This window comes from Populus euphratica, unplaced genomic scaffold (assembly GCF_000495115.2).
Source record: "Populus euphratica unplaced genomic scaffold, PopEup_1.0 scaffold36.1, whole genome shotgun sequence".
Taxonomy (NCBI): domain Eukaryota; kingdom Viridiplantae; phylum Streptophyta; class Magnoliopsida; order Malpighiales; family Salicaceae; genus Populus; species Populus euphratica.
In genome coordinates, this window is record NW_011499908.1 from 336,420 (window position 1) to 362,382 (window position 25,963).

The 25,963-nt window shown below is 35.0% G+C and overlaps 3 protein-coding genes and 2 long non-coding RNA genes across 8 annotated transcripts; 2 read left to right on the forward strand and 3 right to left on the reverse strand.

Annotated features, from left to right (window-relative positions):
- The first annotated feature begins 2,340 nt into the window (after positions 1 to 2,340).
- LOC105133577 (leucoanthocyanidin dioxygenase-like) lies at positions 2,341 to 5,978 on the forward strand. Its single transcript, XM_011037625.1, has 3 exons — positions 2,341 to 3,219; positions 3,560 to 3,890; positions 5,498 to 5,978. The coding sequence occupies exons 1-3, from the start codon at positions 2,723 to 2,725 to the stop codon at positions 5,744 to 5,746; spliced, it is 1,077 nt and encodes a 358-aa protein (XP_011035927.1). The 5' UTR covers positions 2,341 to 2,722; the 3' UTR covers positions 5,747 to 5,978.
- On the forward strand, positions 3,903 to 4,761 carry LOC105133576 (uncharacterized). The gene is made up of 2 exons (XR_843824.1): positions 3,903 to 4,110; positions 4,188 to 4,761. It is a non-coding gene; the product is annotated as an uncharacterized LOC105133576 (long non-coding RNA).
- Positions 5,979 to 11,273: 5,295 nt separating the features above from the next.
- Positions 11,274 to 12,494, reverse strand: LOC105133580 (uncharacterized). Its single transcript, XR_843825.1, has 2 exons — positions 12,240 to 12,494; positions 11,274 to 11,942 (listed from the first exon to the last, which is right to left on the reverse strand). It is a non-coding gene; the product is annotated as an uncharacterized LOC105133580 (long non-coding RNA).
- A 1,311-nt stretch (positions 12,495 to 13,805) lies between these two features.
- LOC105133581 (PHD finger protein ALFIN-LIKE 2-like) lies at positions 13,806 to 18,762 on the reverse strand. Of its 2 annotated transcripts, XM_011037627.1 has the most exons (6): positions 18,409 to 18,762; positions 18,271 to 18,303; positions 17,859 to 18,081; positions 14,776 to 14,896; positions 14,393 to 14,651; positions 13,806 to 14,167 (listed from the first exon to the last, which is right to left on the reverse strand). In XM_011037627.1, exons 1-5 carry the CDS (start codon positions 18,488 to 18,490, stop codon positions 14,409 to 14,411), a joined length of 702 nt encoding a protein of 233 aa, XP_011035929.1. In that variant the 5' UTR covers positions 18,491 to 18,762; the 3' UTR covers positions 13,806 to 14,167; positions 14,393 to 14,408. The 2 variants fall into 2 exon arrangements, with proteins under 2 accessions (XP_011035929.1, XP_011035928.1); XM_011037626.1 differs by lacking the exon at positions 13,806 to 14,167 and having other exon boundaries at positions 14,169 to 14,651.
- Positions 18,763 to 19,343: 581 nt separating this feature from the next.
- On the reverse strand, positions 19,344 to 25,769 carry LOC105133582 (uncharacterized). Of its 3 annotated transcripts, none has more exons than XM_011037630.1 (4): positions 24,095 to 25,769; positions 21,996 to 22,239; positions 21,368 to 21,544; positions 19,344 to 21,277 (listed from the first exon to the last, which is right to left on the reverse strand). In XM_011037630.1, exons 1-4 carry the CDS (start codon positions 25,351 to 25,353, stop codon positions 19,550 to 19,552), a joined length of 3,408 nt encoding a protein of 1,135 aa, XP_011035932.1. In that variant the 5' UTR covers positions 25,354 to 25,769; the 3' UTR covers positions 19,344 to 19,549. The 3 variants fall into 3 exon arrangements, with proteins under 3 accessions (XP_011035932.1, XP_011035930.1, XP_011035933.1); XM_011037628.1 differs by having other exon boundaries at positions 19,344 to 21,264; positions 21,355 to 21,544; XM_011037631.1 differs by having other exon boundaries at positions 19,344 to 21,214; positions 21,305 to 21,544.
- Between the last annotated feature and the right edge of the window lie 194 nt (positions 25,770 to 25,963).

The window sequence follows — 25,963 nt, forward strand, 5'->3', positions numbered from 1 at the left end:
TAGATGATGTGGTTAAGAATTTTTATTTCTGGTCTTGAAGTTGTTGATTCCATATCAAGACCAATAAAAATATATTGTTATAATTCAGTTGCAATTTTATTTTCTAAAAATGATAATAATAAAAGTTAAAACAAACATGTTGACATAAAGTATCTCATTATGAGGAAAAAAGTGAAAGAACATGAAGTTCTCATTGAGCATATTAGCATGAAGCTAATGATCACGAGTATAAAGATAATGTGAATAATATATATGTAGCTAATCTATTTGATGTTTGATTTTTTTTTTGTTGTTGTTGATTATCTAAAAGTCTTTTATGTTATTTTTAGAGATCAAAATGATTATTTTCTATATCTATTAGGATATATAAAGTTGGACCCGAATAACTTATTAATAGTTAATTTATAAAGTTTATTTGCTCATTAAGTATTTATTTTCTTGGATGCAATATATTATAATACATATAAAAAAATACTTGATTATAAAGTGTAATTACTATGATTCATATGTTATATTCTTAATTTAAGTGTAAGTATTTTTACTTACTAGATATTTTAAACCCTATGAAGATATTAAAACTTTTTAGTGGGTTCATATATAAGCTAAGTGAAAAAATATTAGAAAAATATCTTTATAGATTTTAAATAAAGTAACAATTAAGGCTTAAAGCTCATTAGACTCTTTAGTAATAAAAAAATTGGGTTATATATAAAAAGTCTCTAATCTAATAAAAAAAGATGTTATTGGAAGATCTGTGTTTTTCATCTACACAAAAAAACTCTGAAGTTCGACGTATATTAGAAGACTTATTATTGCTGATAGCACAAAAATGGATGAACAATTACAATTCAATACTTAATCAATGATGACAGAAAATATATAACTTACTAATTTTCAGCTGCATTTATATCATTGGTATATTGAAATTATTTTACATATAATTCATGCGTCTGATGCAACGCCTTAACTAACGTTAGTTTGTTTTCTTTTGTTCTTCTATATATTAGAATAAGACTCTGAACCCATCAGACTTAAACTGATCAATATACATATGGTGTCGATGGTTCTAGACAACGTTAACTGGGGCCAATATCTGTTCAAAAGAACATGGGATAGACAATGTCAACTACCAGGTAATGAACTGGTAATAAAACCCATTAATTAATTTTAATAGATTTATTAAAGTAATTATAGTGGAATTGGTGTCGATGTATATACTAATTATAGATTTATAAAAGGCCCTTTCATTCTCAATTAATAAATAATTATAAATACATAAATATATAGTCGGGTGATAGAAATTAGCTAGCGTCAGCTTGTGAATGGAGTGTTGTGTCTAGTCGACCAATTCAATAGCCATTGCTATCCACTCGATTAATAATTAATTGTTTTTATTCACTTTTAAATAACTCGTGATTCAATGTATCTATAGTCCTCGGAATAGTTTTTGTTTGACATTTATATAGATCTGATCTGTAAGGGAATATTTTTTTTTATTAATTACATATAAACCAAAATATATTTGAACAAGACATTTAATTTATATTGACAAATGTTTTTTTCACGTATATTATACAAAAAATGACGTTATATATTGTTCATATAGTATAAATTCAGTTTACGTACCGTTAAACTTCTATAAGCTAATACTTTTAAGAACATAAAAATTTATTATTTAATTAAAGTATTATTTAAATTTTAAATTGAAATCAAGACTAAATAAAAATATTATTTAATCAAGATTATTTATTTACAGGTTTTATTATATTTTGCTCAGAGGTTCACAGAGTTTTTTTTTTAAAAAAAAAAACCTAAACGTTGCTTTTCTAGCTACAAAACGATATCTCATTCATGTATTTAGGATTCTACCTAGCAAGATCTTTATTTTTCTGGTAAGAATGGAATGCCAGATGGAGATAGTAAGGCTTGAATTCTTCTCATTACTGCTATCATCCATTGGCGAACACTTTCTCTTGAGTGGCCATACACTGGCGTATGTGGTTCACATCAAATGAAAGGGAGAAGAGCAAGCCAAAGTGAGCACGGAGGCGAAAAGAGTAGACGGTCCTCTTCATGCATGGGCCATCATAACAAGAGTAGCAAATGGTTTCATAAAAAAAGAAGTTAAAAATGTCTAATTAAATTGACTTTTCTTTGTGTTTTTTTTTTTCAGGCTACTGAAATGTAATTGTGGCGAGGTCTTTTGGGTTTATAGAAGAGATTGGGAATTGGATTTTGGTTCGGCCACAATCACCCAAATAGAAATATATAGCATTAGACGCATGTTTGCACACAAATTCGACAGTACTCCTGCAAAAAACACCATACATAAGATCAGTGAAGACTGAAGAAGGCTGTTCTCTCACTCAATCTCAACCCAAAATCCACACGCGCACACACACATACACGCTAGTATATAATATCTGGATATATATGATCATGCGCCCATTTAGATATTTTAAACACCATTTTTTCCACGTTCTCTTTCACGTCGATTTCACTTTCCTTACACCTGCCACTTCCCCTCCCCTTATATTTACTGCTCTTTACGTTCTTCTCTTGTGCCTTTATCCCCTCCTCTCTCTGAACTTAGACCGCTTTGCCTGTATTTCATTCTTTTACTCCCTCTCAAAACTAATTACTAAAGACTATGTTTATTGTTCCACGGTACCTGTAATCATATACATAGAATCAACCTTGGAGACCAAACCTCCACAACGTCATGAATAAGCTCCAAGATTGGCCCGAACCTATAGTCCGTGTACAATCCTTGTCCGATAGCGGCATGCCCCTAATTCCAGAGCGATATGTCAAGCCCATGCCTGAGAGGCCATCCGTAAATTCCACCACTTCGAATGATGTGAACATCCCTGTCATTGATCTTGCCAGGCTATATGGTGATGATCATGCTCTTCGAGCCACAATACTTGACCAAATTTCAATAGCATGCCGGGAGTGGGGATTTTTTCAAGTTATTAACCATGGTGTTAGCCCTCAATTGATGGACCGTGCTCGAGAAGTATGGAGACAATTCTTTCATTCGCCCATGGAGGTTAAGCAAGCTTATGCAAACACACCCAAGACTTATGAAGGTTATGGTAGCCGGTTAGGGGTTGAAAAAGGAGCGATTCTTGATTGGAGTGATTACTACTTCCTGCACTATCTTCCTTTACCATTGAAGGACTATAACAAATGGCCTGCCATTACAGCTGATTGCAGGTGTGTGTGCGTGTGTATATTTCAATCCCTTTTTAGAACCCATGCTTCCTTTTTTGGTTCTTTTTTGTTTTTAGCACACCAATTAATTAAGATTAGCCGAACGCTTTTCAAGTTGCAAATTCAAGTGTCGTATTGATTTCCTATTACACATCGTACCTAGTAAATTCTTATAATAAAATTTACTACACTTTTTCTAGCCTCATATATATATATATATATATATATATAAACTGTTTTATATCGACCATGTATTTGGATTTTACCTTACTACGATTGGATTTTTTTTTAACACCAACAATTTCAATTTAGTCTTAAGTAAGCCTTGCTAATGAATTTGTAGGGCAGTTCTTGATGAATATGGTAAGCAATTGGTGGAGCTGTGTGGGAAGTTAATGAAGGTTTTATCAATAAACCTTGGATTAGGAGAGGAACAACTTCAAAATGCCTTTGGTGGAGAAAATATTGGGGCATGCCTTAGAGTTAATTTTTACCCTAAATGTCCACAGCCTGACCTGACCCTTGGTTTATCGTCACATTCGGATCCCGGTGGCATGACCCTTCTCTTGCCGGACAGTCATGTCCCTGGTCTTCAAGTCCGTAAAGATGGGAATTGGATCACTGTAAAGCCAGTTCCAGATGCTTTTATTGTTAATATTGGTGATCAAATTCAGGTAACATATACTTTCTCTGTTTCTCTCACTAGATTATCTATCTATCTATATATATGTTTGGATGAGATTTTGAAACGTATAGGGAACATGGAGGGGTCATATTTTTGATGGGGTAGTAACAAGTTTTTATCCAACAATTGGTCAAAAGTGTTTTTTTTTCCTTCAAAGAACTTGTCGTTTGGTCCCGTTCTAGAGCGAGTGGTCTCAATGAAAGGCATGAATATATAGTTTCCTCTCTTAGCTTGAACTTGTGGATCATGAACCTAGAAGGTTTCTTGATGCAAGAAAGAAAAACACATATATAGCCTCTCGATCGTTTAGACATCACATGACAAACGTTACTGTTCCCACGTAAAAAAACATAATCAGAACATCACAACGATCTGTAATGACTTGAGTCTTGCCTGTCATATGTTCTTTCTTCTGCTTTAAGTAATTACATCACCTGTCACTTCCAGTACTATTGCACAATGAGAATTCCTCAAGTAAAGAGTTTAAATCCCACCAAAAAATAATTGAGTACTATTATTAATTTTCGCTCTCTTTTCACCGGCTATGCCCATGCCTCAAGAAAGCATTTCGTCGTCTCTTTTTTTTTTTTTTTGTCGTAATTTGATAACGATGACTTTTACAAACATGGATTAGTTATTCGATGCCCCGTTCATAACATATGGAATGGGGTTTAGAACATGGACCCAGAAAACAATAAACTGCCTCTAGAAAACTACAAGTCATCAAACCATGTTTTACAAACATGGATTAGTTATTCGATGCTACATCTAAAATACAGAGTGGTGGAGATAATTAACACAACCATATAGAATCTTATGTTATGTCTTTGACTTCTCAGCAATCTCTTTAGTATAAACAAGTAACAAACTTGTAACAAAAAAAGAAAAAAAGAGTGGTAACTTTTTACAAGGATACATGTATTTACAATGTAGCTTATTGTCGAAGAGCTCTTCTATATTTTTTAAAGTAATTGTTATTTAAAAATTTATTAAAATAATATTTTTTATTTAAAAAAAATTAGTTTTAACACTAGGATATCAAAATAATTTTAAAATATAAAAAATAAATTTTAAATAAAACAATTAAAATTTTTAAAAATATTATTTATAACACAATTTCAAACCGCATCTATGATCGCAACAACCATTCCATCAAATTTAGTGCAATGAATACGTGTATTATTTGCCTGCCTAGAGCAGAATGCAACCTGCCTTTAATATATTCCAAAGTAGATGCTTCGACGATAAAATCTTGTCAATTGTCGTTATTTGACTGACAATGAACTGGGTGACATTGGTGAATAGTAAGCGCGGATCACAAAATTATTAACTTGAGGGACCTAAATGGAGTTTCTAAAAGTATGGAATCAAAATCAAATGACCCGAGGTTGGATTCATTGGGGTCGCAACAATCACTAGCATCTTAATCCTTCCCACTTGAGCATGTAATTCAATGTTTTTTCTGTTATTAATTCCCTGAACAACGCCGAGGGATTGAATTAACTATAATTAATTGACGGTCGCAAATTCGGTCTCGTTAGTTTTTAATTTGAGCGATGTAGTAAACGGTTCTGTTTTGTGGATTCGTTTAATTAGGTGCTAAGCAATGCCACTTGCAAGAGCGTGGAGCACAGAGTGATGGTAAATTCATCAGAAGAGCGTCTCTCTCTTGCATTCTTCTACAATCCAAGGAGTGATATACCCATAGAGCCTTTGAAGGAGCTCGTGGCACCAGGCAGGCCTCCTCTCTATCCAGCTATGACATTCGACGAGTACAGGCTCTTCATAAGAATGAGGGGTCCCCGTGGAAAATCCCAAGTGGAGTCCCTAAAATCTCCAAGATGATGGTGACGTGACAGTAATTCTTATGCAAATTTCTTCCTGGCTAGTGTTGTGTTGTGTTGATTAATGTAAACCAAAAGTAACCGTCCCCTTCATTGGTTAGAGTTTGAGTAAGTGTACATCTTGTGATCATAGAGAGGGCTACATCTGAAAATTCAATAGAATTAAATGGGAAAAGTAGATAAAGATTATTCTATATATGTTCTCTCTTTTGAGGAAAAAAACTGGGCCCAAAAATATCCTAATCACGTCTTGTGAGTAAATATTGTCCCGCTAATTAAGGCAACAACTTGTTGGAAAAACGAAAACGTGACATTTAGAATTCCAGTAGTCTTTGTTTTGAATTTTTAAAAAAATATATTTACCTTCAAAAGATATTAAATTGATATTTATTTTTATTTGACAATTTTAATAAATAGATATTAGAAATAAAAATAATTAAATAAATTAAATAAAAATATTTTAAAAAATAACATACAACATAATATCTATCAAACATGCATTTAATTTATTATCGAATCACCAGCATCACACTAAAATAACTGTGATATTTAACTAAATTTTTTCACCTAAATGATTTTTCAAGAAATGAAATGAGAATAATTATGTGTTCATTCACTCTCCACCATGGTGGCTGTACGGTTTATTTTATTTATTTATGAAAGTAATCATGCATCATCCCGTATGCTGAAGTAATCATGCATCATCTAATATTTATTTGTGAATAGATAAAATCAAAGATAAAAGAATACCACTATTTATGATCACTTATATTTTGACATTATTTAATTTTGAATCATCGTTTTTGACTTTGGAACTTGCGAAAGCCATATCATTTGCTTATATATATATATATATATGTGGGTTTTTTTTATAATTATTTGTTTAGTCTTTCGAGCTTTATCTCAATCTAAATGGACAGCAAACATGTATTGGTATAATAATGTAATTGATCTCGGGTGGGTTTTTTTTATAATTATTTGTTTAGTATTGGTATAATAATGTAATTGATCTCGGACATCAATTGTTTTATGCATCAATCATGCTTCAAAAGTCAATTCTGTCAACTATAGATATTCTAAGGTTCTTGTCGAGTATATTATTATGAAATAACCTAAAGATCACATGTTTCTTGTCATTTAGCTTTTTTAACTACTAAATTCAAATATCCAAATTATTGCCTTGTAATGGAGAGGACTTCACTCATTTTTATTTTTATTTTACTACTATGTGATTAAGTGTCTGCATAGCAATAAAATCCCTCTATAATGCAGTTGACAACGCATGTCGTTTGGTTGGTTTTTGATAAGAGCCTTTGAATGGCTGTTGAAAATCAGTCTAGTTATATTTTTTTTTGTCAAATTAACACAATAAACTTTAAAAATTTAGAGAAATTGTACCATTTTAAAAAATTAATAAAATAATATAGTTTTGAACTTGTCATGCTACAAAAGCATGACATACACTAAATATCATATTTTTGAAGAGCAAAAACTATATGTCACACTTATAAAGTGCAATATTAATTAAATATTAATCGTTGAATTTTATGTATTTATTTTTAAATTTAATATTAATAGTTTATTAATATTAGGCTAGCTTTTTGTCATAGGAGAGTCGATGGATCGTATTTTATCTTCATAATACTTATTAAGAAAGTGAAATTCACACCATAGCATCTCAGATAGTTAAATGTTTGACACACTAAACTTGAAATCTTTAAAGAGAGGTTAACTTTTGATAATGTTGTGGTAGAAAACAAGACCACTTAGACATGAATATAAGTTAGATACAGTCGTGTTACCGATGAACTCAGATCATCTGATAAACGATATAGACATAAATAACTATATGAGTTATGTTTATATATTTTTGGATTACTTGAATATTGTATCATAGAAATATTTCTTATTCATTTTACATTCCTGGAGCTACTTATGATTATAAAATATGAGAATATGTTGAGTTTAGTTAGAACTTGTTGATAGGAGTTATTGTGGTTTTTATTATATTTTTTATAAAAGAAAAAACTTTTTGAATATAATTTCTATATAGAGAAAACTTTGTTTAAATTTTGATAAAATTGTAAAAAATTTAACTCTTTAAAATTATAAAGTAAATAAAATTTCATATTAATAAAAACTATGATTTTATAAAAAAAAATCAGGTTTAAAATATAAAAATAACCCAAAACTAAACAATAACTAAAATGATCTAATCATTTAGATATAACACGATTATTTTATTAAATATCTAGTTATTTATCAAAATAGTAATATAACGGTCCCAGGCAACCGTAATTCACAACTATAACATCCTCTAAGTATACTAATTTACTAAAAAAAATCATCATGCACTATTTCACTATTTGTTTATATTTCGGGTGCTAATTGTATAATTTATCCATGTGATATCATCATGAAGGCAATTTTGGGTAGTCTTTGGCACTTGCTGATTGTGGGGTGCATTTATGTGTCACTAATCCTAGTCTAGAAGCATTTACAAGTTGTGGTTTAGTCTTCCATTGATGTTGATGTTGATGTTTCATTAGTTTAATGCCCCCACCTAAGTGCAAACTGCATTGCAAAAGAGTGAACGACAGAATTCATGTTGTGATTAAAAAAAAAAATACAACTAAGTATATTATTTTCTTTTATTTTTTTTATTATTATTATTTTATTCGTCACCATACCGTCCTTAACTAAAGTCATCCATGCTCTAGATTACTTCACAAGGGCACATCCCCCCTGGACACAGGGCTTCCTCAATCAATTATGAGTTCGTTGGCTCCTTAGAAAAAGTAGCCATGCCTGTCTGGGATTATTCATTTTTTAAAATAAAAAATACAAGCAGTGGAATATTTTTGGAGAATAAAAAACTAGAAAAGTTCAAGTCCATTGCTATCAGAAAACACAAGGTTATTTACATGAGCTATACTTTAAGTCGAATTAAAATTATTTAAATGTTTATAAAAATATACAAGTATTACTAACATATTTTCAAGAAAAAATTATATAGAAATTGATCTAATTTGATCTAATTAAATTATTAAGTCTAAAAATAACACGGACAACAAAAAAACATATATTAACTAAAAATAATTTAAGATGATATATTTTTTAAAAAAAATATTAAGATGACAACATATTAGATTAATCAAGGTCAACCTAGAATAACAATTAAAATTCACAACTTAAATTATAAGACCACAATAACCTCATAGAAAATAAATTAAATATATATTAGAGATAAATTTTTAATCAAACTAATATCGAGGAATGAAAATGAAAAAAAAAATAAAGGGAAAAAAAGATTTCAACAACGTGAATTAATTTGTCAAACTTGGATCCTGAAACCGGAATAACCCAATAGAAATCAAAATAAAATAATTTATGAAGCTCAATTTATAATCAATCAAATGTAAAAAGATGAAATTAAAAAAAAAATCTAAATCAATTTGAGTTAACTCCCCAAACTTTTAACTAAAATCACAAGACTAGTATAACCTTGTAAAAATAAATTGAGATAAATTATTAAACTTGTTTTCTAATTAACTCAAATATTAAATGGTGGAATTAAAAAAAATCATAAAAAAAACCCATAAAAAACCTTAATTGATATATAGAGTTAACTCATAAAACTAGCGTTTCAAGTCATGAAATTATAATAATTTTTTTTTTAAATCAAAATAAATTTTAAAATACTTTTTTAAAAAAAGTATTGTTTCAATGAAGTAATGATACTGTAAGAGTAGCGTTTCTTCTCAATTAGATTATGTTCTTAATAATAATAATAATAATAACAATAACAATTTGAAGGCGTGTCAAAATTCTCTTCCTCTTTGTATACATACATACATACATACATACATAGAAGGCATGTCAAAATTCTCTTCCTCTTTATATATATGCATACATATATATATATATATACATACATATAGATTCCCAATTATTCAATCTTATTGTGGACGAGTGTAGTATTGCCACTTATTTGTCAATTTGTGGTAAATAACGAGCCCGTCGAGAAAGAGACAAAGTGCTCCTATTTATTATTTTCGTAGCAAGTATAAATCTTGCGAGCTACATCCACTTGCAAACACAGCATGTCAACATCAGTTGGAAATGGATAAAAATAGACATTAGGGAGTCTAAATGTGGCCTTTGCATTTAGCACATGTATTTTCCATTATTATAACACACAAGAAGGCATTTTTGACCACAACACCACTTGAAATCAAATTAATATCATTACTTGAATCTTTCAAATGATTATCCGCACGACAATTTTTATCAACTACTTGTTCTCAAGATTGCTTGCCATTTGCATCGCTTGGCAGAAGATAAGCTCAGGTCATATACAGCAATCGAAACAGACGTGATTTTTAACTCCCATTCATTTCTACATTTAGGTTTCCCCTCTCAAAAAGCTGGAACCACTTATAAATATATTGTTATATTTGCTTTAGTGTTTTAAAAATATTTAAATTTTTTTATTTTTTTATTCTAAAATAATTTTTTTATTTTAAAATTATTTTAATATACTAATGTCAAAAATTATTTTTAAAAAATAAAAAATATTATTTTAATATATTTTTAAATAAAAATCATTCTCAATCACACTTCCAAATAAATTTTAGTGTTTTGGACAGCTACGTTTCCATCTTAGTTTTGTTGCTTCTTTCTTTTATTTTTTTCATTTCCTATTGTCTGGAGTCGGGCGATGCCACTAATTATTATTCTTTTATCTAACCCGAAAGGAAATCTATAGAAAATAAGCGTTAAGTGCTGATTATCAACGGGACTCTTCGTTGAACGTACACTAATCACGCACAGCTGCTGTAATTTTAATTCTCCTTTGATTCCGAGACCCGAGCACTAGCTAGATTGTTGTGGTAATTTGGGGATCATGTACTGGCTTGTTTCCACTGAAAGGACGTTTTGCGTTCAAGTTTGTCCCCTTCCAATCCATTCATTGCAGAAGAATCTGTCGAGGCCAGCAAGCAATTCACCGCCGAAGCTGTGATTGGCAGCATGTCGGAATAGTGCCGCTTTTCAGCTTGTACCCATTAATTGCAATTTATTGTCTCAATCTTTCCCAATTTCTGTTCCGTTTACTGTAAAAATTGCTTTCTTTGCTGGGTTCCAGGCTATTTTGTCTTGCTCGTACACGCTGACAAGGATATTCATTTGCACACATACCTCTCCATGTGCACATCTTCTTGAGAAGTGGTCCCCCCCTCCTTAACATGGCGAAGCATTTTCTTGTGCAAATCAGTGATGAATCCAGTACTGAATTAAGACGTGAAGTGCCACAAAAAAAACTTACTCTTTCATTTGTAGTGGTGAGGTCAATACTTAACATGCATGCCACCTAATATCTCAATAGGGATGAAAGTAAATAGATTTTTTCTTTTTTGGGGATTAATATAAAAACATTTTAATTAAAGAAGCCAAACGCATCACATTTTCAAAGTAGAGGAAAGTTATATCCAAGTGAAGTAAGTTGATGAAAAATAATCTTCAAAGCAGAAACGGAAACGAAACGCCTTAATTGTGAGGATTGAATTGAGAAAGTTTAGAAGAAAGGGACCGAGGGAAGTGTTTTAATACTTTGCGGGCCATGGGCCCTCCGACCACTGGATCCATCTCTTGCGAGCAGTCTCCTTCCAGACAAACATGAGTTCGGTAGTTCAAACCCATTTCTCTTCCATATCCCAGGTGGACAATCCATGTGCGCCTCCCTTTCAAGCACATGCCTCAAGTATTTTGTTTTTTTTTTGTTTTTATAAAAAAAGGAAGAAGAAAAAACGATGCCTTCAATAATGCAAATCCTGTATCAAACGACAATCACTTTCACTTACAAATGACGGCATGGCACGTATACTCCAATGATTTAAATTTCTAAGAATTCCAATTGATTAATCAGATAAGGTTTAAGATGGTAGCTGTGTGTTCTTGATACTTCACTTTAATTTGGTTAAGAGCGTCGGCTAATGAGTATGTTTTATGTTTGGTTTTCTTCTCGGATTAACTGAGAGATCTGGAGATGAGAATCATGAGATCGGGTATGTTGAAAAGAGCAAGAAGGAGATCCAAACAGCACACCACTGCATCACATCAATGACAGGGAAACGAAATGGATTTTAGTAGAGCATACCTTATCGATTGATTCGAAACAAGCTGTCGATTAAAGTCTCCTGAAAAATGATAAATGGTTTGATAAGTTTAACAGGTGGATACCATCATCATTCCATCAAATGTAATCCCAAGATTTCTAGCACGAAGCTAATTACAATTGAATTTTCTGTTCTCAAAATAAATCCCGAAGATCAAATTAAAATCATTTCAGTCAAGTATTAGAATGATTATCTGCACGTAAACAACCACATTCACCAGAGATTATCTTTTTTTCTATCTTCGTTTAACATATATAGATATACTCCAACAAAAAGAAGAAAAAACATACTTCATTGAATCTAAAACTAAAACAATACCATAAAAAATAAACACCCGAACTGTACCGAAGATGACTTGTGATCTGAAAGCAGGACTTTAGTGCCACGCAGTATTCGACTGATTCAGTGAACCACGAATTACGGTTTTTGATTGGAAAATCTTGATATTTTCATGCTCAAATTGGGGGGGAAGGTGCTGGTAATTCCATCACATAGTTGTTATAATAATTACAATCAAAGAGGGCAAATGTTATTTTGTTTCCGTCATCATGCACGAGAGAGAGAGGGAGGGAGGGAGAGGGGGAGAGAGAGAGAGAGATCACGTGCTAAAAAAAGACTCGGCACGTTTATTTGCTGCGGGCGTTGGTGAGAAGGGCGCCATCGAAGAAAAGAAGATGATGAAGGAACTTCTAGATTTGGCCTTGATCGTAGCAAGCAAATGCTACTACCTATTATTTGTTTTCCTGTGTCGTTTTTGGCTTCTTCTTTGTTTTTCATCGACAAAACGTCACCTGAAATATATTTTCTTCAATCTCCTCCCGCTTTTATTGTCTTTTTAGGACTTTTTTAAAAAAATATTTTTATTATCTTTACTTCTCTTAGGAACCCTCAATTAGTCCCCAACGCATCCACCATTTCTCAATTGGATCACTGAACTAAATGTTTTCTTAATTGAACTCCTTCCATGAATGTCTTAATATTTCTCATTATTTTATACAGCAAAACGACACCTTTTCAAGACAATTTGACATTTTCCTTTACAATATCTTGATGGCCTTAGAATAAAGGACCCAATTGAGAAATGTCTGATACATTGGAGATGAACTTGTGAAAATTAATTACTTTGGTATGAAATTGAGATTCGGGTAAAATGTTAGGGAGTAATACAAGGTCCTTTCGGACCTGCATCAGCACTGCCCTCGACCTCCTAACCCAACATAGAACATGATAAAGAAGGAATAAGAAAAAAATCTGTGTATTTATTTATAGTTTAGGCTGGCATATTGGTTTATCTGTTGAATAGTTAGCAACAACTCTAGCAGACAGCAGATTTTTGTGTGGCGAAATTCCAAGTCATGGAGGAAGGTGCCGCATCATAAATGCTCCATGAGTGTGCTTTGACTAGTAACAAATACAGGAGGTCTTTCTGTGTGAGCAAGCAAACAAAAGCAGACATCACATGTTCAAGCAGACATCACATGTTCTTTGTCGAAGAAATATGAACTGAGGTGTTGGAAGCGTAGCTTCTTCAAGCAAATCGGGACCAAGAATTTGCCTGCGCACTAAACATAAATTGCAGAAGAACCCTTTGATTTTGGAACCTGGGAATTACTTGGTGTGCCTGGATCTATTTTTCATGGATGGAAATAAATGCTTGTCTTCATAATAATCTGCGTTCTTTTCAAGAAATATGAATCCATATGTAGTGTTTCTGTTAGGAATAGATTTGATTTTTCTCCTCTCATGTAAAGTTGACATTAGACAAGCCTAATGCATCTGAGATTTTTGCTTATTATTAATTGTCTCGGGTGGTTTCAGCTATGCAACAAGGATTAGCTCCTCGTCTTCTCTTTTTTCCTTGATAATGGAATGAACTCATTCATCGGGGAAAGCAGTCGGATTCCGCGCATGACATACAAGACTCACGAGGATCATGTTAACATACGCAGTTTTGCCTACGTAAAAATAAAGCTACCAACTCCTTCGAGTCGCGTTAGAAACAGCATACTCTGTAGGAAAATATTCTACCAACCAGAAAGAATGAAAATATATCTCTAGATTTTGACATTTGTACTCCAAAATTCACCAGCCAAGTTGAAAAAAGGGGCTGTGCGAGGCATAGCCACGTCTACATGCAGTCCAAAATCCTAGTTGCAAATGCAAATCACACATTCACATATATATCTAGGATCTACAACCGCACCCAACTGTGGCTGTCCTAGGAATATTTCTTCCGAAAGAGCCACCTGCAATTCAATAGTGGCACCATTAGTATTAATCATTCCGTAAACTATCATTAAACAAAATCTAAGACCGATTTCTCAGTGTAAAGACTCCAAAGTTAAAACAACATTCACTTAGGCAAGCACGGATCCCATAGATAGCCTCAACTCCATTTTTTAAGGGGGGGAAAAAAACTATCAGTGCATTGGAACAACATCAGTGAGAGAGAACGAGGTCAATCTCCTCACAAGTTTTGACTGTTTGTTAGTGCCTAGACTTCTTTGTGCTGCAAGAAGGGCATTTGTACTGCTTGATGCTTTCAGCTTTTGCTGGTGTTATCTTCACACACTTTCCATGGTACCATCGTTCACAAATGTCACAACCAATCCAAAACTCATCAGCATTGTAGTTCCCTCCACAGCTCCCGCAAAGGGTGTCTCCATGCTCATCTTCATCCTCCACGTAACTTAACTTGGAATTGCTTCTTGCCTGTCCATCAGTTGATCTCTGAAATATAATAGGCAGGTTATAGATCCAAAATTAGTTGATAAAATGAAGGCATATGTGTTTATGGAGCTTAAATTTGATAGATTGCAATGCTTTAGTTGATCAGAGAAAAAACCAATTTCACCTTTGTGTTATTCCTGGATTTGCTACCACCGTCAGCATTAGGCTTATCTTCTACTGGTTTCCTCCCAGTTACTATTTCAAAGAGAGTTGGCAGATCATTTACCATGCTAAACAGTCGCTTCCTGCAGTAAAAAAGCATAAAACCACTAAATTATGCTCCCGTGAATTGCCAGCATTGAAATCAATGACTTAATACACAAATGCACACCCACCAAGTGAGTGAAAATCATCAGAAGAATAACGCGTGAACCATGATGAGACCTCAATATGAATCATTTGTGCAAAAAGCATTGAGATAGGCGCATGAAAAGAACAGAAAATGCAAGATAATAAAAAGAAAATCATAATGCAAGCCAATATTAAAAATAGCTAGCAGCTCTATCACAGGGTCCTCAGTATACAGAATACAGTACACAGCTAATAAGCTTATTCAACACTACCAATCATGTACCATTCTCGTCAGGAATAAAAATTCCTGGAAGCAGAAATGATCCACAAGGTCTGGGATCATAAAACAATTGCATTAGAGATATGTATGCACACCCAAGAAGATCCATGTTTGTCCAGTTTTAAGTTCACTTTATTCAGGATACATGCCTAGGATGTACATCATACACAGCATGAATCCAATGAATCAACATTCTCACAAAGAGGTGAACTTGGGCATGGTAGAGATATGCCAAAGCAACCTGACTTAAACTTGAGTTCACTCTGTGCCATATATGCCGATGATCATATTCGTATCTGCATCTCAGGCTGGTTACCCAAGAACATTGTAACATTCTGAAAAAGGGGTGCATGTGGGCCATAGAGCAATCATGCACAACCCAACAAAGTTCTGCTCATGCCCAAGACACGTACTAAACAGAAGATACCCTTAATTAACACAAGTGCAAATGATACTATAAAAATTGACATAAGAAGCCCAATCATCAACTCACATGTTTCATTAAGAAAAAAAGATGGCGAAGAAGAAGAAAAAGGAAAGATTACTCTTCAGCGCTTAACAGGCACTACTGGAGTGCGTCTGCATAATTGCAAAACTGCTAACTTCAATCCCAAAAAGTCAACAAGACGCTGCAAACTCCAAAGGTCAAAATTCCCTCTCGAGTAACTAAAATTAATTCCACACTGAATATATTGAGGCAGATGATGAACAATACTTAACCAGACCCCATTGAGGGAAGGCACCACATCACTTTTATAACTTGTGCATAAAGCAAAACTTATTTCTTTGAGGAAACTTGTAGTTTTGCAACAAGTTAGTGACATGGCACTTCACATCACATTCAAATCTACAGTTCTTGACTGACCAAGGCAGCTTAACCAACTAACAGAGTGGCAAGGGAAAGCAACACATACTGAAGACATGATGCAAGACCTGCATCCTCAATCAAACCCACTTCACATCCAAAATTTTGTGAAGAAACTATTCTGCCACAACAAATTAATACAACTACAGGAGGTTAAACAATGGGGCGAACCTTCAGTCAAGAAAAGACAACAAATTAAACAGTTAAACGAGGGGACTATCTTCAGCCATAAGTATTGATTCTTTAGATTCAAATACCCCAAACAGCATTTTGCTTCATTAAGTTCAGTTTTTTGTGTTTCTGTACGGGTCAGTTTTTATTTTAACATTCATGATGTAATGTTACCCCAATAAACCAAATGTCTTCTTTTTTCTACATCAACATAGAAAAGTTACCAACCATATTCCTATTAAAAAAGGAAAATTATACACAAGTTGAGAAGAAATCTCCTAGTGATTTTGATGCAAATATGCTAATAAACAGTTATTCTTCGTGAGGTATCAAACAAGCTCACTGAAAAACACATCCCACACCAATTCAATAGCAATCTTGTTTACAGCTGTTCAGTTGAAAATAAATCGAGAAGACAAGTAAAATAGACATACATGTTAGCTTTGTTAGGCAAGGATATTGTTTTATCCCACTAAGTACCCTTTGCACTTCCCTTTCATCTCAATCAACTAAACACAAGGAACATGTCTTTAAGATCTGGAGAAGCTAGTTAAGCACATGAAATGTCACTTTTTCTCCGCAATATGTGTGTTTTTCAATTGAAAATATTTTAAAATAATTTTCACGTTTTTTTTTAATTTTTGACAATACATCAAAATCATCAAAAATCACCTCAAAAAAGCATCAATTTGATGCCTTCTTGCCTGAAAATCACTTTGAAAAGTGGGTTGGAACTCAAACAAACACACACACACGTCTCAAACTGCATTTCCTATTTTAAAATATCATTTTGTACAAGTGGTGTGGTCAAATATGTACTAATGTTCATGAACTTGAGAAAGCTATTACTCAATACCGCTAATTGTTTACGTGGTAAAAAATGCTTTTACAGTTTCAAAACATTGTCTTTACATGTAACTGTGGAACACCATTGAATCCTGTTAAAAAGGAGTATTATACAATAATCCTATCAAGTGAGCTAAGATGTTAATGAAGTCCAGAATGATTACTTTGCTAAAAAATTACATATATGAAAGCATTTATAAATTAGAAATATCAATTCTAGCACATGAAATTTCAGGCAATTCATGTGCTAGAATTAACTATGACAGAGTTTTCATAAACTTCTCTCGATGTCACCATTTAAGTGTTCATGAAGTGGTAAGAAAATACTTCCTTCCACCGTTCCATGTCTTAAAATGTTTTATCACCCTCTTGTGCAAAATTTCTTGGCCACTAACCAAATGAAATTTTGAGCTTTAGTAATTTTATATGCCTATCACTTTATCTTAATAAGAAAAAAGAATAAGTTGCAGATATCGAGTGCTATGCTTCAAATATTGCTTATAGATTTCAGGCATTGTGAATCCCTCCCTAATTTCAAGAACTTCAGGCTACAATAAGTAATTGAATTTTTCACATAAATTACACAACAAATTGTTCATAAATCAGAACACCAAGTCACCTCATGAAGCCATTAACATCACGCAAAATTAGTGTAAGTCTCTGAAATGTGGAGAATTAAAAGCTAAGCTTCCTTCAATATTTTCAAACCAATGTGAAGGGAAATCAACAATCAAAATTAGAATGAAAAATGCACCTTTCGTTGCGATTAAGTCGTGCACCAAAGTAGAATCCCACTGAAAGCAACCAACTGTCACTGTGCACAGCAACAAGAGAAAGCCAGTCTTTACGCGTCATTCCATCTCTGGCAAAATTAATGCCCAACGCAGGCTCGGGGAGCTCTGGCGGAACTTCCTCTGCTGGCAGAGTCACTTCCCAGGACTCGTTTGGATGTCCATACAGACACAAATTCTCTTTTTCTAAATACATTGTCAAGGTCAATTTTGGAATTTAAGACAAAAGATAGTGGAAAATTCAAGTAAAATCACAAAGAACTAAGAAATTAATAATAACAAAAACAGCATAACACTAATAGCAAAGAAAACTTTAGGAAGAAAAATAGTTTGTTTGGTCAGCTTTTAGCTTAAAAGAGAGCGCGAGAGACAAACCTGGATCGCATTGAAGGTAGACTTCATCAGCCTCTGAAAGAAAAGACAACAACAAGACAAATAATATATACATATAAGAAGATTAGTTAATAAATTAAATAAATAATTAAGAGATTTAGGGATTTGACATGGGGATACCAATAGTGAGAGCGCGAACGAGGGCAGAGCGACGGGCGTTGTAATCTTTGAAGATCTCTTCTACAGTGCGAGGGGACGCCATACATAAGTTAATAAATTATGTTATTGCAGGTAGAAGTTTGATTAATTATTGGTAATGGATCGGGTTAATGCTAGGACAGGAGAGAGATGAAGAGTATCGATGTGTTTCTGTTGAGGTTGTGAAGAGAGTGACCGAGACAGAGAGAAGGGGAAAGGGGAGGTCGTATGTTTCTTGGGTTTTGCGACACTTTTGGGGGTCTGACACGGCAGCGCAACAGAAGAGACGATTTGTTGGGTGTAAGACTAGGCTTGGTAAGAGAGAGGTTGTTACAGGATTGGTTTTTGTGAGAGAATGGACTTATGTTTTGGGCTTTGGACTTTCAAACCCATTAGTTTAGCATGTTGAACAGCATTACCCCCCGCCACACACACACCAAAAAGAACAAAAATATATATAATATCATTTTTCTAATAAGTCAATTGAAGACTTAATTTAATTTATTTTTATTTATACAGAGAGCATAACTACAGTTTATGATTATGGTGAGCCCAAGTAATGAAACTCTCAAGTTCAAGTTAAATAAATCGCCATGCATAAAATATTAACAAATTGATAAGGGAAAAATGCACGTCAATGTTTTTAAATTTTTTTTTGTCCTCCAAATTAGGGCGAAGTATTTTTCTTATAACGTGTCAAAACGCGTAGCCACCCCCAAAACAACAACGATGACAAGAGGGCCTTTTGGTTTTCTTATATTGCTCACTTCGAGGCATCCTGTAAATGAAGCTAAAAGAAAAGGCCTACTTCATGGCATTTCTGCTAAGAGGAACATGACTTTTCCCGTATTGGTGTCTGCTAAGATAACACAAACCCCGGCAGAATTACAAAAAAAAAAAAAAAGGTACTTCAACGGTAGGGATAAAAGCAATGAAGAAATCTAATTATGTATTTAACAAGTAGATGACATACCACACAAGCACTAACCGCAGATTATACATCATACACAGTTACACATACCTATCCTGCGAAACCCCCTAAAATTAATGGGATTAAGAGGCTAAACAGAAGCTACTAGATCCTAAATGCTAAATTATACAAGAATTGCCCTTTATGAAGGCATCAGTTGATGATGATTTTTGCCGGAAGGTAAACCCCAGGCATGCGTCCTTCCAAAAATAAGCTCTTGCAGGCAACAAGTTTCACGATAGAATTTGCATTCAGGCTGTGCCTTCTCAAAACTTCCACAAATCCCCGACCAAGAACTTGCTCTACCCAGTCCTCAACCACTCTATTTTGATCGGATAAATAGGTAGCTGCAAGTAATTGCTCCATGACTTTTGGATCAATATCTAGCAAACATTCCCAGCCTACAATCTTGTGGAAGCACCCATTAACCTCATTCAATATTCTCTCGGCAAGAGCATCAAAATCAAAAGGCTTGAAAAACACTCTTGCGTCCAATTGTTCAAGAAAACCTTGGAACCAAGCCTTGGAGTTATCAGATGCAGGATTATTATCAGAGTTTCCATCATCAGTGTCTAGCAAGTCATTCTCTCCGGCAGGAAGGTTCAAATCTAGATTCCTAGCTGACATCTTATGAGCTCGTTTCATCATCTCAGTGATTTCTTGGCGGTCAAGATTTTGGTTTGCCCCAACCAGCTTTCTTTTATTAAAAAATATAGAACTTGGGATGTCCTTTCTCGCAGTGATTGGAGTAATAATTTGGCCCATTTTTTCATCAAGAACTCGTTCAATTAATATCTTCATTGGCCAGTCTTTGGCTTTCAATATTCTCTCCTCAGAATAGGTGGAGAAACCATTGCTAGAAGAGCCAACTCTATCCTCTGTCAATGTTGAAGTTGTCACGAATATTGCATTGCTGATTCCAACTTCTCTCCCATGGGAATCTGCAAATTTACCAGTCTGAATAGCATGCAACAAGCTCTTCTGAGCCTGCACATCTGCCTTGTCTATATTTTCAAGAAACACAATGGACAAGGGCTTCTTGCACAGCTCCCCAGCAACAAAATCAACCACGGTCTTCCCCCTAAACTTTACAGTGTAGCCACTCATCTCTGGGCGGTCAAAGACCATGTGGGCATGAACCATCCCATCTTGGCTACTTAAATCTGCAGAAATAAAGTTTTCCGTACTTCCATATATGATCTCAGCAAGGGCGGAAGCAATTTTCTTTTTCCCACATCTATCAGGTCCACAGAAACTGAACCAAATATCCCCTCTGAAACTTGCTCCCTGGCGTTTCTCATTTCTTGCCCTGCAGTGAGCAATTGTTTGGCTAATAATGTGTATTGCTTCATCTTGCCAGCCAACTCTTTCAACAACAGCTCTAAAGAGCACCTTTGCATTACTGGGATCAAAATGCCCACCATAGACAGGAGAAGAAGATGATGATGATTGAGCCCGATGGTCAGAGATACTCCCATGCACAAGATCAACGTTTGCTAAAAAAGAACCAGACAGGTCCTGTGGAAGCTCCATGTGGTTTTGGTTTACAGGTTTCTTCAGTTCATTACCAATAGAACTTATCCTCAACCCCAAATCTGTGGCCACAGAAGTCACAGATGTAGGAGATGCTTGACTACCATCAACCGTGCATGAATTGGAAAAACTATATGGAGATCTGAAGCCACTTGACTCGAGATCTTCTTTTTTGGAAGGTTTTTCCCATTGCTTGGATAGAATGCTATCACTCATAGCCTCAGAAACAACAGGAAGAGAGAAACCTAACTGCTTTCTCGATGTCTTCTGTAAGTCAGAGGGAATGTATGAATTTAGATTCACACATCTGTTTCCATTTGGCAGTGCACTTGTATCTTTGCTGCTGAGATTAGTCTTCTGTAAGTCAGAGGGAATGTATGAATTTAGATTCACACATCTGTTTCCATTTGGCAGTGCACTTGTATCTTTGCTGCTGAGATTTTCAGCATCTTCCTTTTCATCTTCGACCAGCTGAAAGCCCGCGACAGCTGGAAAATGAGGGGGATGAGTATTTGACCCAGGTGGGTGGGTGTGATGAAGACGCTGGCATATACTGTCCCATTTCCTTTGCAGACCTGCAACCCTGGTACTCAATACCATTCCATCATCTCTGGTCTGCACTGAAAAGGTATGAAATGGTTTTTATATGGATATAGCAAAAATTCTTTATAAGTTAATGCAGTATGTTAAATCAAATGTTCTAGGATAGTTTTCCCTCCATTCATCCTGCAAGAAAGAAATGTTAACCAGTTCTTGTCCAAAACTTTACACCAAAAGCATAGAGCCTAGGAAGTTCCCTGTTCCTAACAGGGAAGTTGGGCTTAGAACAAGGATCCCTGCAATCAGATCGTAAATGTTGTAAAAACCTAGACATGTTGTTGGTGCATAAATTCTATTTCCAATGAGACCAGATGGGAGCCAGGTTAACTACATATGATGTCCTATGTAGTGATTCAGAGGTTTACGAACCACAATATATTACATTTCAACACTTGGACCACAGCATAGTCATCTCCAGTTAAAATAAAAGAGCGTATTCTATTTGGAAGTTAAAAACGATACACACCTTCACATCCAGTCCATTGTTTGCGCCTATTTCAGCCATCTCCATCCAAGAAGGCATGCTAGATTGGTGCTGGTCTGCTACTGAACCAATGAATCCTCCCTTTGAAACAGAAAGTATTTCTTGTTCGCACTTCTTGTTGCATAGATGACAACGGGGTAAATACTGGCATGATCTATTTAAAGGGACATTCAAGTCAGAAGGTGTAGAGAAGAACCCACCGAATGGAACAAATGACTCCATCAAGCTGCAATTACCACATGAAGACCAAACTGTGAGAATATAGGCTATAATCGATTGAAGGTTAAAATGAAATCATACACATGCATACAGCCTATGTAAGGAAGGTCCACATGCTCAGACAAAAAGGATCTTAAAATGGTAGGGAATTTTTAGCTCCTGAAAAACATAAAGACCTCAAGGATGGATTATTATTATTGTCACCAAAACAAGAGACTGTATAAAAGAAATTGCTGTTTGCGTAATTCAACTTATGGAAGGAAAATGCTCTTTCATGCTAATTTACACAGTTGATTTTGAAGGATCAAAAGACAACTAAAATGACAAGTTGTTGGCTAATTACTGTGGGGGCAGAGACAAGTGTCCCTGGCAGTATGTGAGCATCTGATAGACTACAGAAAGTACTCACCTATGGATGACAACTTTAACTGAGACTTTCCAGAAGAAGCATGCATATACGCAATATAAAGATGGCTATGGGATGAATGATACCATGGCTTAAGACGCCACCAAAGTAGTAAAGCAGGGAGAGAGCAAGGGAGTGCTTGACCATCAAGCGGAAAGCTAGAAAGAGTTGAAGAAAATTTAACAGCGAATTTTTTTTTCCCAAGACTAAAAGGTATCTGGTAGTGCATGTTTTAAGAGATCCAAAACATTGTTCTGAAATTAAAAGATGAATAAGTTATTAATGCGAAAAAAAAAAGTTACAGCTTGTATCAATTAAGATTTCATATTTTAGAGATTTTGTGGCTCATGCAGTAATAATATATTGCAATTGATACTTTTCCTTCAAATATGGTTTAGAATATGAAAGTTGTAAATTGTACATCTCCCATAATTCCCTTTAGCTGAAAAAATCTTAATCTACTCTATGGAAAATGATCCTCTTAGTGGCCTTTAATAGACAACATTGTTAACAGTCTGACACCTTGCTACCAAATCCATGCATGATTATGCACCAGTAATATTCTGGACTAATTTTATGTCATACAAAAAATTTAAAACATAGTATGCAAAGCAAGAAAATATAGATAAACTCACCTCAATTGACAATCCTAACCAGTGGAACTCTGGTAAAGGATGCGGCCAAGGTAAAGAAAAACACCATTATTGTATTCATAAGTTAACAGCAGACAAGCAATGGCAATGCACCTCGGCTAACAATTTGATTCAAATTAAAAAAAAGGACCATTTCTAAGAGAAAGAGGCTAACGCATTCAACTGAATTGTGGATATTAGTGTTATGATAAACTTATATGTGAAACATTCACCTCATCTAGGAAATGAAATCACATACCTCGTTTAGTACTCTGAAGTACTACAGGCATATTTGACAGAATGAGAAACTCAACATAAAATCACCGAAATGCATGATGCAATAGAAAGTTGCATTGATCTCCAACTACCGCATCTCATAAAAAGGATATGGCCAAGACAACCCAATGAAGATCATATCACCCTAACTGGTAACTAACCACTGAGTTAGCATACATAATTTTGTACTCGGCAATGGAAAGTAAAATAACTGAAACATAACCAAAGAAATAAGATTGTTCTGTCTTACATCACATACCACTATAAAATCACTAATTTAACTAGGCATGGCTTGGAGATGCTTTCACAATTGGCTGGAGACTCGATCAGAAAAAAGCAGAGACTATTTTAAATTGCAAGTCAAGTAAAAACAAACAAATCATGTCCCCCTAAAAAGATCATGATAGAAGCAACCCAGAGCGAACTGCTAACACTTTAACAACCAAATTCTAAATTCAAAAACCATTAAAAAATGACTAGCATGCATTCATACATATCTATAAAATCTAAACAAGTACTAGTACAGAATGCAAGAAAGGCCACTTTACCTTGACCTGGGATAAGATTCAGCCACTGAAGGATTCCTGAGAGAAGTGATAGGCAAGAGCTGCAAATCCCAATCTTTTTCAGTGGAAGGAAATCTTCCAACAAACTTGGAATAGTTCTCGTAGCTCGCCGCACCGATAAGCCACACTCTTCCTCCATATAACTGCAACAACTTTGTCAATTTCTCGATAACATAACTAACGGCATCATCCATACCATTATTATGATCGTCGTTACTAACAAATGCCTTCAAGTCACCAAAATTCATCAATAACCCAGGTCCTAAACTTTTCTCCACAAATTGACCCACCTCCTCAAACCTCAAATCCACACACTTCTTATCAAAATTCTCACTTGTTATAAACTTATTAACATCACTTTCCATGCAGATGACACTTAATCCACACAACTCAACAGGCAAGACATTCTCTTTTCTTTTCTCTACCATCTCACTGAAACTTGCAAGTGTATGATAAGCAGATAAACCTACAAGCAGAGGATTCCTCACTTTGTTTCTCGCTAAAACCTCGCCAATTCTCCTAAAATTAGCATCCCCATTATTATCGTTGCTGTTGTTGTTAAGAAACAACCCGCCCGAAAATGGAAAACTGAAAACACCCCTCCGACCCGGACCCGAACATAACGAATCCGGATCCTCGCTTGATAATAAATTACATAAAAACAAAGGCGGGCCCTTGAAACGTGACGAGGAAAATTTAAAAACCTGCGGTAACGGCCTAACAATAGCCAACTTGATTTCGGAGCTCCGAAATCCCGCTTCACCAAAAACCCGGCTCACAACTGGATCATCCAAAATCGATAGAATCAAATTCTGAAGTTCCACTTTAATACAAGAAATTGAGGAAGACGATTGCTGCTGCTGCTGTTGTATTTGATGATACAGATTGAAATTCTCAGGCTGTCTCCTCTGGTTCGCTTGGGACCGCTTAATAGCAGCCATAAGCGAGTTCGAAACGGGAGGTGAGTCGTCGCTGGGTTGACTCGTCGGCACTCGGTCGAGTGACACACCGAGGCAGAGCTCGAGCGCTTTGAACTGGAGTCGCGATGAGTACGCAGAATTCCTCGCACGCGCACACGCGTCACGTAAAGGTGACGAAGGGAGTGATAAGAGAGCCGAGACGGCATGAAGCGACGTAGTTTGGCCATGTCCTCTTCGGCGAGCTACGTTCACTGCCTCGTCGAGCGCGTGACCCGCTTCTTCAGTTAAGCATTGCCTCGCTGTAGTTACCGGCGTAGGCATAGCCCGTAAAATCGGTGAGAGTTATTTACAAGATAAAGAAAAGTTCGTTATGTTTGTTTTATGCGTGTGTGTATATATATGTGTAATATTTTGCTTTGATTAGTAGAGAAAGAAAAACAAAGTAGGGTTATAAAAAAAGAAATGAAAGAGAATGAGGTAGGTGTTTTGGCAAGGGGTGTTCAAAACTTAAATATAATGGGATGGTGTTGGTGGTGGAGGAGGTGGTGGTGGTGGTGGAGGAGGTGGAGAGGAGACGTGGGGTCCGATATGAGAGATAGAGACAGGTGGTGAGTATAGATTCTATATATCTGAAGATCTTTCTGTTTCTGTGCTTACCACAGAGAGAGAGAGAGAGAGAGAGTGGGCGTGGGTGTTTGATAACATAAAGCTAAGCTTGAGAGTTGAGAGTTGAGAGGGGGGAGGGAGAAGGAGATGCCATGTCCACTTTGTTTAAGTGGACCAACAGTAACAGTCAACGTCACTGTCTGCTTACGTGTAATTTTTTTTTGTTGGAGAGGGGGTGAGAGTCAATGAGTTTTTAAAAAAGTACTGTTGGTGAGTTGACCCAGCGATGAGTTAGATCACCAGGTTGACTCGAGTGTCTGGGACC

Bases quoted from the DNA above. Each gene is read 5' to 3' on its own strand.
- LOC105133577 (XM_011037625.1), top strand. From the start codon at position 2,723: ATGAATAAGCTCCAAGATTGGCCCGAACCTATAGTCCGTGTACAATCC. The intron at 3,220-3,559 runs GTGTGTGTGCGT...ATGAATTTGTAG, and splicing joins GCCATTACAGCTGATTGCAG to GGCAGTTCTTGATGAATATG. The intron at 3,891-5,497 runs GTAACATATACT...TCGTTTAATTAG, and splicing joins ATATTGGTGATCAAATTCAG to GTGCTAAGCAATGCCACTTG.
- LOC105133581 (XM_011037627.1), bottom strand. From the start codon at position 18,490: ATGGCGTCCCCTCGCACTGTAGAAGAGATCTTCAAAGATTACAACGCC. The intron at 18,304-18,408 runs GTATCCCCATGT...CTTTTCTTTCAG, and splicing joins CGTTCGCGCTCTCACTATTG to AGGCTGATGAAGTCTACCTT. The intron at 14,652-14,775 runs GTGAAATTGGTT...ATTATATTTCAG, and splicing joins AATCCAGGAATAACACAAAG to AGATCAACTGATGGACAGGC.
- LOC105133582 (XM_011037630.1), bottom strand. From the start codon at position 25,353: ATGCCTACGCCGGTAACTACAGCGAGGCAATGCTTAACTGAAGAAGCG. The intron at 21,545-21,995 runs GTGTGTATCGTT...TTTTCAGTGCAG, and splicing joins ACAATGGACTGGATGTGAAG to ACCAGAGATGATGGAATGGT. The intron at 21,278-21,367 runs CTCAGCAGCAAA...CAGAAGACTAAT, and splicing joins AAAAGGAAGATGCTGAAAAT to CTCAGCAGCAAAGATACAAG.